Below are 14409 nucleotides of genomic sequence, written 5' to 3' on the forward strand. Positions count from 1 at the left end.
TATTTTCACGTTTTTTTTGTATTCTCTTCCTTTTTTTTCTAAATTTGATACTATTGAAAAAATTAGATTTAGTGTGAATTTAAATAAAATTGATTGGATTATTTAATCTAACTAAAAAATCGGTTTGAGTGAAATTGGTCCTTGGATTGATTGTTAAAAACCAATACAATCTAACTCTATTTATGGATTGAATTTATTTACAACCAGTCCATGAATTTCTTTCTTTATTGAATTGGATTGGTTTTCTTTATCCAATAACCATTGAAATTGATCCATTAACACCCATAGATGCAAGTCTGCCACCATAGGATGCTACGTAGTATCTTTCACTTAATAATCATTACTTATATGTAAGCACAATAGTCGAATTGCTTGGCATGTTCCGGGAGGAAAGTACGGAGCAATTCTCGATCTATTATGTCAGCCGAGTCTTTCGAGATGCTAAGAGCAGATACCCCAGATTGGAGAAGTTGGCATACATAATGGTAATGACCTCACAGAAGCTCAGACACTACTTTTAGAGCCACACAATCATCGTCCGGACAGACTCCCCACTCCTTTAGGTGCTGCAAAGACCAAAGATATCCGAGAGACTAGAATAATGGACCCTCAATATGAAGGAGTTCGACAACTAGTATGAGTAACGAAAAGCTTTCAAGTCTGAGACATTAACATATTTTTTGGTCGAAATCTTGAATTATAAGTATATGCTTTTTTATGTAGCTCTACTCATAATTTTATACTTTATAAAATATTTTTCATTCATTTCTTAATGAAATAGATTCTATGTTGTTAAATTAAATTTCTACAACAACAACAAAGCCTTAGTCCCGAAATGATTCGGGGTCGGCTAACATGAACCATCATATAAAACCGTGAAATCAAGTCGTGTCAGCGACACAAATTCGCTCCCTCCACTCCATCCTATCCACTACAATTATATAAAAATTATAAATTAATTACTATATATTAGAGCAATTATGTTTATATTGAAGAAAAAGCATAAAATTGGAAAAAGGTAAATGTTTTACAATTCTAATTTATAAATTATCGTAAAGGGTAATATTTTTAATTTAAACTTTATCTAGTTTAATTTGATAATTCAATCTGACATAATGATTAAAAAATTGACAGAAACAAAATTGATGGATTATGTATTTATTTCAATGATGAAGAATGGATTACAACGGGTTTTCAATAGAATTCGACTTACTAGAATAATATGATTTCTATTTTTATTGTATATGTACCTTTTATGGCTCTTTATAGTCGTTTTATTGCTTTTTGTAGTCTCTTTTTCCTTTATGGATTTTGTACTAGATGTAGCCTGTATGTGTGTGAGGTTTTTATTCCTCTTAATTTTCGTATTGTATTTGTACTTTTAAATCTAATGAAATGATATCTGATATTTTTATAAAAAAAATGAATAACACGTTGTTAATCGAGTTTTATATTCAAATATGACTTTTCTAGTTTATCAAAGGCTTACTATGAACAAAAATAAGAAATCAGAGGCTTAATGGTTGAAGTGAAAAATTATGAGGCTAATCCATCAAAATTATAATCATCAGTAGTCTCAAGATGTTTTACAAAAATAAAGTTAATAAACCACCATATAACCACGTTGTGGTATCTTCTTAATGGTAGCCCATACAAGATCGAAATACAATGGAAATTGTGCTATAGCAAAAAAGGTGACTGGCAAGCAAGTCACTGCATAAACTGGAAAAGCTGCAAACTTAAGTTCATCTTTTAGGACAAAAAAATGTCCAGCACAAAATGACACCAATATGGCGGCGATTGAAATGAACAATGATGTTAAACCTACCAAAAGCCTCCTCGGTAAAATTTTACCAAAATCCTTTTCTTGGTACCGTGAAGTCAAAATCGCAAGAAACATCACAACTGCAGTTACTGAGAAGCATAATGCCACTAGAGATGCAATAGCAAATGCATTAAATGCAGGCTGCTTTTCCAAGGTTGGTGTACCTTTTTTCTCATCAACCCCACCTGGAACGGTGGATGATGTGGCAAAGGCCACTGTGGCAATTAGTGCAGCCACAACAGAGCATGATTCAGAGGTATGTGTTAGCCATTCACCGCCACTTTGAAGTAATTCCTTATGTGTTTCAGTGAATATGTCTTTAGCTGTCTGGCTATGGTGGTTGTAACGAGAAAAGAAATTGTGAGGCATAGAGTTTTTGACAAACTGCATGAATATTTTTAATTTGTCAATGTAAAATTAGAATTTTTATTCTTATAAAATTACCAATATATATGTACATACCTCATACCACTTGATCTCCCATTGCATTTGTAAAGCAGCGCCAGGAATGCGCCAAGGCTTATAATTGCCAAGCCTGGCAGCAAGGTGGAGTGCGCTATTGCCTTCTTTGTCTGTTCTACGAAAAATGCTATCTTTCATTACTTTTCTCTCTAGCAAAAGTTGATAGACATGAGGTTGTCTATTTTCCACTGCCAGTAACACAATATTCTTTTTCTCTGAGTTTATGTCATGAATTGCAACTGGGAATTTTTCTAATATTTTCTCTACTATTTCAGTTATTCCATTCTTTGCTGCTAGTAAAATTGGCGACTCTTTCATTGCTGTTTTAACCGTCTCTGGCTTTTCTGTCGCCATTAGTACTATATTATCTCTATCCAAATTCTTTTCTCTTAATAAAGGGTAATATTCTAAGATCTTTTCTACAACTTGACTCACACCTTTCTTTTCTGGATATAATACAAGAGTCTCCTTCTTCGCCATCTTATTATGATCCCCTGAAAATAAAAATAAAACATTTTGAGGCCTTTATCTTTTCTATTTTTACATACTCGAGCTTTCAATTTAACATGTTGATTTAACTTTGAATCAATTATAATCACATAAACTACGCTCATAGTTAATAGGTAAAAGTAAACAAACAAAGAAACAAACACAAAAAGATTAAGATCAATATGTTTTTTTTTTCAATAAATAATGCACAATATATACCTGTGTCGAGGAATTCAGTACTATTTTCGGGTTGTTGGTTAAGTTTGTTGTCTATGTTGTTGTGTTGTGTTTGATCCCATATATCCATGTTGTGTTGAATCTCACCTCCAATTCCAAACGTGTAGGGAACTTCATCGTTAGGAATTGTAAGTTGGGGACTTTTGCCGGTATGCTCATACTCGTACATTACAGCACGTTGAAGAACTTCCTCCATAATCTGCACACACCATGTGTGTTTTTCTTTCTTGTCTCGCAACTTTTTTATCTCCAATGACCCTTACGTTCATAGAATTGCAAATGTTTAAGGATAGGAATTATTATTTTTATCCATAAGTAAATATGTGGATTAAGATTTTTTTTTTGTTTTTTAATTAATTTGATTAATCAATTTGAGACTCATCAAACATTTTTTGGACAGATCATTTCCAAGTATAATTATTGTCTATACTTAGACTCAAACTCGATATCTTTAATTTAAACAACAAATTCATTTACCATTCAAACTTGATATCTCTAACTTAAGCGATAAATTCTTTTACTACTTAAGTCAACTTTAATTTGTTGATCACCAAATAGATTATTAAAAACATGAATTTCTAAGTTGACTTGTGATTTTCATTAATTATTTAAACATATAATATATAAGGAAAAAAACGAAGTATAAGAAATCAAAACCTAATCCGAGTATGACTAACATAGCCTTGGATACAAACTTGAAGATGTCAAAGCATGTATCATAATTTGGAGGAATCAATAGATGTCTTGACCGAGTTCCTGTACACATACAACATGTTATGTTATCAATTGATAAAAGATTAATTGTAAAAATATAGGCAAACCAATATTTTGGACACACATAAGTGTTTGGTTAATTTTTTTTGTTTGGTTACACACTTAATTCTAATTTTATGAAATTAATTCTTAAATTTTACTTTCTCCATTCATTTTATGTGTTAATTTTTTTGTTTATTTCCTATAAATTAATTTTAAATTTAGAATTAAATACAGTTGATACTGACTAAGTTACCCTTATTTTTACTCCCAAAACTGCTTAGCGACTTAAATCTAGTTGGTTGAATAATACTCCACGCTAATGGATTAATACTGAACAACAAGAATATTCACATGGACTTTAATTACCAAGTGAATTTGGTCATTCACCGTTAGCTCTAGGCTATTAGAATACAATAGTTATTCTGTATATTATCCTTTTGTATTTATCTGTAAAGATATCACTTAACTAAGTTCCCTATTGTTTAGCCTAGATTATAGGATCAGTCATTAACTCCTATGTAAACTATATGATGTATATATATCAGTTTACTGATCAATAACAATTACGAAGCTATTCAATCTGTTACATGGTATCAGAGACCAATCACTAACCTATCTTCTTCCACCTTTATCCTCCAAAAACCGCAACCCTAACCCTAGTTCGGCCGCCGCCGCCGACTCTCTCTATCCCTCCGACCGCCGCTGCTTCTTCTTCCACTACTCTTCACAACCGCAACCATGACAAACACCTCAGCCAGCTCTAACGCCGAAACACCCCAGTCCGAAAAATCCCGCACCAACAACACAAACCCGGACAAATAGAATATTACTCATCCCTCCCTTACCGTTTCAAATATCTCAACATTTATCAAAATCACACTCGACAATGAAAAAGGACCCTATCCCACCTGGGCTGCCCTGTTTAAGCTTCACGCCACTGCATTTGAAGTCCTTGATCACATAATTCCCTCCACTTCCGTTGAATCCATGATCAATACAAACCCTGCACTATGGTCTCGCATCGATGCCGTTGTACTACAATGGATATACAGTACAATTTCCATTGATCTCCTTCACACTATAATTGTACCAGACACCACCGCAGCTAAAGCCTGGACTCGCCTACAAGAAATATTCTCTGACAACAAGCACTCTCGTGCTCTGTTTCTTCAACAGGAATTCTCCAAAATTAAATTGGATGATTTCTTAGACATCTCATCCTACTGTCAGCATCTCAAGTCTATTTCTGATCAACTGTCCAATGTCGACTGTCCTGTCACCAATGATCAGATGGTTTTACAACTTATTTCTGGGTTAACTGATGCCTATGATACTGTCGGCACATAAATCCGCCACGGTGATCCTCTTTCGGCCTTCTCAAAGGCTCGCTCTATGCTTATTCTTGAAGAGACAGCCCGAGCCCGGAAATCTACCCCAGCAGCAGACACGGTCGCTCTCACAGCCGCGACGTCCGGTCCCAGTATCAGCCGCAATCCTCTCCGCCTACAAGGCCGCCGTACTACCGCCCCACCCATTCCTATCGCGGCAGACACCACGGACGATCTGGCCACGGCAGACACGGCGGGCGTTACCCTTCGCGCCACTCCAGCACAGGGTATCGCTACCCGTCCAGTCCCTCCTGGACTCCTTACACTCCTTGGCCGCCCCAGCAACTATGGGCCTCTCCGCCATGTCCGTATCCTACAACCTCTTGGGCACCTCAACCACCCTCCGGACATCAATCTCAGCAAGGAATTCTTGGACCACGGCCTCCCACTCCTCAAGCACATCTCACTGTCGACAATCACTCCTATGCTCCAACTGATATTGTCGCTGCTGTGCACACTATGGCCATCACACCACCTCCTGATCAATGGCACATGGACACAGGAGCTACGGCTCACATGATGGCTCACAAAGGTACGCTCACTTCTTATTTTCCTACGAGCCTCAATGGTAATATTGTTGTTGGTAATGGTCATTGTGTTCCTATTTGTGGCTCTGGTAATGCAACTTTGTCTACCAAACACCATCCCTTGACTTTGAATAATGTTTTGCATGCCCCTAAGCTCATTAAAAATCTTATTTCCATCCGTCAATTTACTATCGATAATCAAGTTTCTGTGGAATTTGACCCTTTGGGTTTCTCTGTGAAGGATTTACAGACGGGGATACTTATCATTAGGGGTGCACACAAAAATCCGAAAATCCGAAAAACTGAAAAACCAAACCGAAACCAAACCGAAAATAAGGTTAACCGAAATCGATGGACTAGTGTACGGTTTTTAATTTTAAAAATAATGGTTAATGGTTACGGTTTTCTTATTCCAAAAACCGCGGTTAACCGAAACCGACCGAATCTCAATTAAATATTAAAAAATAAGAATATATTTATTTATATTTATATAATTATATATTATCCAACTATATTAATTATTAATTAGTTAAATAATTAATTATACTTATCTAATTAACTATATACTTAGTGATGTTTGTTGAAGAAAAAGGAAAGAACATACGAAAAACGAACTTTCAAAATAAAGATAATCTCGTAACAAAAAAATAAAGATAGAACAATAAGATACTTAAATCATATAATAAACAACATACACAATGCCCGAGATTATCAAAATAGAAATAAGAAACTTATCCAATTCTAGCGTTTATCTCATCCAATTTTGCAGCAGAAACTTATCCAACATAAACAACATACACAATGCACGAGATTATCAAAAAAATATGAACCAAATAAAAATAAAAATAAGTTTCTGAATTAAAATTGAATCATATTTTTATTTTTATTTGGTTCATATTTTTTAGTTTCTACTACCATTTCTCCACCTCATTCACTCTCTAGTGCATAGTTCACACATACACAATGCACGCATATCTCTCTTTTCGCGATTAATCTCCAACTCGCTACTGATCCACTATCCCACTCACAATAAAAATTAGAATTATTTAATTATTTTTATTTTTAGTTACTAATGGTTAGAAACCGAAATAAAAGGTTAACCGACCGAAATAATTGGTTAACCGATTAATGGTTAACCGAATTAAGTGGACTAGTGTATGGTTAATGATTTTAAAAAACCGATCAAATGGTTAACCGACCGAATTAAGCTTAATGGACTGGTTAACCGACCATGTGCACCCCTACTTATCATGAGATGTAATAGTACGGGAGACCTCTATCCAGTCATGTCCACCTCCTCCACCTCACCACAATCTCATTCTGCACTTACTGCTTTGTCTTCTGAAGTTTGACACAGTCGTTTGGGACATCCTGGACCACCGATTTTGCAAAATTTGATCAATAAAAATCTGATTTCTTGTAATAGGATTAAGAATGTTTCTGTTTGTTCTTCTTGTGTTAATGGAAAACAAGTAAAATTACCGTTTCAGTCCTCGTATAATTCTGTTTGCATGCCATTTGATTTAATTCACAGTGATATATGGACATCTCCTGTCGTAAGCTCTAGCGGTCATCGTTACTATGTAATTTTCCTCGATAATTACACCAATTTTCTATGGACTTTTCCATTAGGTCAAAAATCACAAGTTTTCTCTGTGTTCCTTAATTTTCGTTCCTTTGTCCGCACTCAATTTGAACGTGACATTAAGGTCTTTCAGTGCGACAATGGGAGCGAATTTAATAACAACTCATTCCGTCAGTTCTGTCAACTTAATGGTATTCAATTTCGGTTTTCATGTCCATACACTTCACCTCAAAATGGGAAATCGGAACGCACACTTAGGACTATAAACAATGTTATACGTACGGTTATGAATCATGCCTCTGTCCCGTTTAATTTCTGGTACCATGGCCTGGAAATCGCCACTTACCTACTTAACATTTATCCGCACAAAGTCTTAGGTTACCATTCTCCCACCAAAGTTCTCTATCAAAGGGATCCCTCTTATTCACACTTGCGTATTTTTGGGTGTTTATGCTTCCCGCTCATTCCCTCTCCGTCACGTCATAAGTTAGAAGCACGATCTTATCCATGCGTCTTCCTCGGGTACCCGTCCAATCACAAGGGTTATAAGTGTTTTGACCCATCCAAAAACAGAATTGTAGTGTCCCGACACGTCGTATTTGACGAAACCACTTTTCCATTCTCTAAACACTCAACTGATCGTAATCCGCCACCTACGTCGTTGAATTCGTCCGATGGGCTCCTAATGCCTATCGCAAATTCCACTTATCCGTCTATCAGTCCTCCGCTCGTCGCACCGATTCCCACCAGTCCAGCGTCCCGTCCATCCATAGCGTCATTCCCGTCATCGCATTCACCGTCGTCTCCTTCTTCCGTGTCGTCAGCCCCTGTCCTATCCCCAATCTCTCCCGTGTCATCTCCCTCATCCCCTCACTCCATTTCCATGACTCTCCCATCCTCACCTACCCCATCGCAAAACATCAGCCCCCCCTGATCGCTCTCCTCACACAATTTCGCCTACAGCACCTTCAATCCCCAACATTCCTCCGCCCGCTGCTCATAAAATGACCACACGAGCACAACACGGTATTCACAAGCCACGTCGTATGCTTAATCTTTCCACTTTTGTATCTCCCCACATATCTCATGTTCCCAAAACACCAGCACTTGCATTGCATGACCCAAATTGGTCACATGACATGACTGATGAGTTTGAGGCTCTTATTGAAAATAAGACGTGGGTATTAGTACCCCGTCCAAAAAATGCTAATGTTATTCGTAGTTGGTGGATTTTCAGGCACAAGGCTAAAGCTGATGGCACTTTTGAAAGATATAAAGCGCGGCTAGTCGGCAATGGGTCCGGACAATTGGCAGGAATAGACTGTGGCAAAATTTTTAGCCCTGTGGTCAAACCAGCCACCATTCGAGCTATCCTTAGTATTGCACTTGCCAAAAATTGGAACCTTCGCTAATTGGATGTCAAAAATGCTTTCTTGCATGGCAACCTCAGTGAGACTGTTTATATGCACCAACCATTGGGGTTCCGAGATCCACAGCATCCTGATCATGTCTGTCTGCTTAAAAAATCTCTATACGGCCTCAAACAAGCCCCACGGGCCTGGTACCAACGCTTCGCCACCTACGTTACTTCTATGGGTTTTGTCAACAACATCTCTGATCACTCACTCTTTGTTTATCACCACGGCACAGACACGGCTTATATTCTTCTGTATGTTGATGACATTGTACTGGTTACCTCTTCTGATAAACTTCAAACCTCAATCTTCTCCAAATTGAAATCAGAATTTGCAATGAAAGATTTGGGCCAACTGAACTACTTCTTGGGTATTTCTGTCACTTACTCATAAGGTTCTATATTTCTGTCTCAACGCAAGTACGCCTCAGAAATCATTGCAAAAGCCGGTCTTGAATCCTGCAATCCAGTCAGTACTCCTGTTGACACCAAACAGAAGCTCAGTATCTCATCAGGCTCCGCCTACCATGATCCGACAGAATATCGAAAATTAGCCGGTGCTCTTCAGTATCTCACCCTCACCAGACCTGATATTTCTTATGCTGTTCAACAAGTCTGCTTATTCATGCATGATCCCAAGACATCACACATGGCTGCCCTAAAGCGCATTCTTCGGTATGTTCAAGGTACCCTTGATCTCGGCCTCCATCTCATTGCCTCATCTCCTGGTCAATTAATATCATACACAGATGCGGATTGGGCGGGCTGTCCCGACACTCGTCGATCAACCTCAGGCTACTGTGTCTATCTCGGTGATAACCTCATCTCTTGGTCAGCTAAAAGACAACCGACACTATCTCGCTCCAGTGTAGAGGCAGAATATCGCGGGGTTGCAAATGTGGTATCTGAAACCTGTTGGATCTGAAACCTTCTACTTGAGCTCGGCTGTCCCATTCAGAAATCCACCGTTGTCTACTGCGACAATGTCAGCACGGTTTACCTCACAGGTAACCCAGTTCAACATCACAGAACAAAACATGTAGAAATGGATATTCACTTCGTGCGAGAAAGGGTTGCCAAAGGTGAAGTCCGAGTTCTTCATGTTCCTTCGAGGTATCAGATTGCTGACATCTTCACAAAAGGACTCCCCTCTCCCCTTTTTGAAGATTTTCGCACTAGTCTCAATGTTCGGCCTCCGAACACTTCGACTACGGGGGAGTATTAGAATACAGTAGTTATTCTGTATATTATCCTTTTGTATTTATCTGTAAAGATATCACTTAACTAAGTTCCCTATTGTTTAGCCTAGATTATAGGATCAGTCATTAACTCCTATGTAAACTATACGATGTATATATATCAGTTTATTGATCAATAACAATTACGAAGCTATTCAATCTGTTACATAGGCTTATTAAATCTAAGCCGCAGGATGCTTTGAATCTCCATCTTAGGATTCTAATAAGCCTAGATCTAATGGTGAATGACCAAATACTGTATGGTCATTAAGGTCCATGTGATCAAAACCGGTGAATGACCAAATTCATTTGGTCATTAAGGTGCATGTGAACATGACTAAAATCTACTAGACCACAAAATATATTTTTACTTTCCCCAAAAATTATTATAAAAATAGATCTGAAAAATAAACTGCTCAACTACACAAAGTAGTGTAATCTTTTTATATCAAATCTATTATATATATATAAAGTGTGGAACAAAAGTAACACATGACATGATATTAAGCTATCAAATATTACGTGGCACAATAAGAAAACAAGAAGCTTATTTATCAATTTAATAGAATTTTGATTTAATTTTGATTTAATTTTTCCGAACATCTATTATTTTCCTTTTTAAAAGGATTTATCCTCCAAGTTACCCACTCTCCCTCAACTTCTTCTCTTCCACTACTCTGCAATTTTCACACTCCTCAAATATTCAAATTTCTAACTGCTTCATATCCTTTATCTCTTCTTTCCCGTAACAGCCTGCTATTATATTGGCTTAAATTCTATTCTGTATATTACATTAGGGTTTCAGTAGAGTTGTATTAGGACTAAACTTCAATTAGGTTTTCCTAAACCTATCACAAGATTTGTATATATACATACAACATACCGTGTATTTCAGATCAGTAGAGCAGAAGCAGTTGGCTTCTTTCAAGGTTCCGCATCGTGCATTTGTGATTTCTTTTTTTTTTCCATTAACAAATCACCATTGTTTTTTTTCCTTTATGTTTTGTTTTCCGTTATTATGTTCAATACAAACCATGTGGTGGTTTCAGCGACAGCAATTCTTCACATGTCTCTTCCTCAAGACAGAATCCTCTCTTTTCTTATAGTTGGTTTGTTGTTTTGCAGATACGTTTCCAAATTTGGACAATTATGAGAGTGAAATTTTGATGTATATCATCAGGTAATAAGCTAAATTACCTAATGCAAAAGGTTCAAGCATTAAAGGCCATTGGGATTTTGTTTTTATTCCCTTTAATTTTTGTTTTTAATTTCCCATTGCTTTTGGATTTTAATGTCTTCTTCTTTCTATGGTATGTGAAAAATCCTATCTAGGTAATTTTGTGAACCAGGAAGTCAAAATTATAATAGAAAATTTAATTTCAAACCAACTTTAGTTTTACTACAAGAGCTTATAACATGCCACTGAAACATTATTTGCTTATAGAGTTTTTACTTTTCCATTGTGTTTGCTCTTTGCGAGGAGATCCAAGATGATCTCGAAAAGTTATATATATTTACATAACCTGCTGCTTTAATGTGCACAAATATTTGTTTCAATTGCCTGTAAAAGCTAAAGCTTCTCATTTAGCAAAATATAGCTTTGCAAGTGGGCAGTTTCGTGGAAATGAAAGAACTGAAGATGCAATTACAAGCTAAATGCTACCAGCCATGATTGAAGAATCAATGAAGTTCTTTTGGGATTTGATTCATGCATAAAGATAAAAGCAATACAATCTTTCATAGTCATTTGCAACCTCATTCTAATCTTGAGATTGCAATGATTGTAATGAATCATATATATACATGCATCTATAGAGATAAGTCTTTATATTTTTATAATGAATTATGTATATGCTTTGCATGGTTAATAGTGGTCAAAATTTTCCATATTAGTCATTACCAAACTACATTGCAATTTAGGTTTGGATAGTAATTGCCAATTTTAAGAAGGCCATGACCTTTGTGCTTTTGTAAATATGTCAAATATGTCCAATTATTTTCAGCAAATTGAGTTATCATGTATGTGCTGAATACATTCATATTATGGAAGGCACGATTCTAAATTAGAAAAATAATAGGACAGAATGTATGATGGAAGACAATTGTTTTTACCTTATTATGTGTAGTGCATGACAAAAAAGAGTCATCTTTTGTGGAGGCTCTTTGCTGATATTAGACAGCAATCTAAAATGATTGTAGAGAATTGCAAACTTCTCCACTTATTAGTTAAATAGTTAATTCTTTTCCTTCTCAAAAGAAAATAAAATCGAGAAACTTTGAAGACGATTATAAATTTAATATATTGATGAGTTATATCCATGTAGAATCTACTTTATAATTTACATTCTAAAAATCCAAAAATATTAAACATACGAATCTTTTTTTTTTTGTTGATATGCGAATATGAATATGTATGATCAGTAAGTGGTATTTATAATAAGGTGTAATTATCATTATTACATAACACTTTATGATTCTTATCCTAAATAAGAAAAATGTGACATTTGACAATTATTTTTTTATGTCAATCATTTCAATAGTTTACATTATTCTTTTTATTGATCTGATTATTGGACATTATTAATAAAAATGTGATATTTGATTTAATGAAGTATTAAAACTATTATAAAATATCAGTACTCTTCAAACTTTTTATTTATTTAATATTATATCAATAAAAATCAATTAAAAAATGATTTGAAAACAAATCTTAAAAAGTCATTCATGTATTTATAAGATTCTAGCATAGTTTTAACATAGTTTATAAATAAGGTTGAGTTTGGAATAATAAACTCAAGTGATTGTTTTTCTATCTAATTTATATAGAAATAAATTGTAGGTTATATATATATATATATGTACTAAGTACGAGGTCCTTCACATATACACATTTTGACATATGTTATAAACTAATAAAAAGATATATGGTTATTGATGATATATGAACCATACATGTAAAAAAAAAAAATGTGAATAAAATCATCCATTAGATATGAAAGAGTGAATATTTAAGTGTTTAGTATATTTTCAAAAAAGTGCAAACAATAAAAGCAACATTTTACTTTTTATCAAAGTATAGCTAACTCACGTATTTTTTGGTTTTCTGTATCCGCTGGCAATTCTCCCCAATTTTGAGCCCAACGCTTGGCTGAAAACATTAATATTTATATAATTAGTAGGTGATTAAAGGTGCAGAGAATTGGAAAGTGAAATTAGGTAGTAATATATATACCCAAAGCATATGCCTTGTTGGGCAACTCAAAAAAACTGGTGCATGTCTGGTAATTCTGTGGAAAAAATGGTTTCTTATTATTGATGGATGATGCCAGTACTACATACGGCGCTTCATTGGACTCGTACATTTCAACCGCCTTAAGCTCATCAAGAAATATACCTTCAAAACACACCTCAATTAATTGATTTCCATGCATGATAATGATTTAAAAAAAAAAAAACAGTGAATTTGTAGTTACAGTAATATATGAGCCTGTGGTAGCCGGCGACGTGGGTGCCACTTCTAAATGCATTGGGTTTAGTTGCTAAGAGATGGAGAGGACTTTCTCCTCTCTGGTTGAAACTGTTTACTAGTTCTTCATACAAATATATTATTTGAAATGCTAATTCTGCATAATCAATATCACAATATTAATATATATTCTAAGATTAACTTCATCATATTCTCAACATACTAAATGGCGCTGACCGAAATATTCTCCGATGATGGCGACGTGAAGAATAGTATCACCGTCGGTACCTCTCCGATAATAAGAACGAGCAGCAGTAAGTCCAACAAGAGTGTGTAAACAAAGGAAGGCATCTGTCTTACCATACAATGCAGTAAAAAAGAAAGGAGTCTCGTTCTCGTGATTCCTGGCACCCACCAAAGACGGATCAAATTTAGCAATGAAATAACACATTCTGACGTTCCCAACAGCAGCTGCAATATGAAGAGCTGTATTCCCTTCATCATTGGCCATTTTAAGGGCTTGTTTGGCTTCAAATGGGTGCGCAGACATTATATTTACCAGCTTCTCAACAACTTGATCTTGGCCATCGCGGACTGCCAGGTGGAGAGCTGTGTCACCTGCTTTTGTTATTTTAGCTGCGTAAGCTCGAGGGTTATCATGGTAAGTCTCCACCACTTTGTCCCATTCACCTCTCATTGCGGATTTAAATAAATTGGTCCTTATAAAGCCCATTTCTACATCCATTTCAACTGTACCTAATGGAGACCCCATATCATATATCTTTTCTTTATGATTTCTTAATTTAAACCAGAGAGTGAGTGTTATAACTTATATGTTATATATAGAGATGAATTGGGTCCTGTGGAAGGGAGTGGGACCAAATAATAATATATAATACTTGGTTCTCAAGTATAGTATTCTTCTCGTGAATAACGTTGGTTGGTGAGTCTTGCTCAAGTTTTCTGCAATGGAATTTCATCTTTTTCTTTTGAAATCTTCAGCAGCTTTTTTTTTTTTATTA

General features: G+C 35.7%; 1 protein-coding gene across 1 annotated transcript; it reads right to left on the bottom strand.

Annotated features, from left to right (window-relative positions):
- Positions 1 to 1600: 1600 nt before the first annotated feature.
- On the bottom strand, positions 1601 to 14167 carry LOC136216990 (uncharacterized). Its single transcript, XM_066003544.1, has 8 exons — positions 13625 to 14167; positions 13395 to 13544; positions 13154 to 13315; positions 13010 to 13069; positions 3671 to 3769; positions 2996 to 3271; positions 2288 to 2781; positions 1601 to 2209 (listed from the first exon to the last, which is right to left on the bottom strand). Exons 1-8 carry the CDS (start codon positions 14157 to 14159, stop codon positions 1601 to 1603), a joined length of 2385 nt encoding a protein of 794 aa, XP_065859616.1. The 5' UTR covers positions 14160 to 14167.
- Between the last annotated feature and the right edge of the window lie 242 nt (positions 14168 to 14409).

This window comes from Euphorbia lathyris, chromosome 2 (assembly GCF_963576675.1).
Source record: "Euphorbia lathyris chromosome 2, ddEupLath1.1, whole genome shotgun sequence".
Taxonomy (NCBI): domain Eukaryota; kingdom Viridiplantae; phylum Streptophyta; class Magnoliopsida; order Malpighiales; family Euphorbiaceae; genus Euphorbia; species Euphorbia lathyris.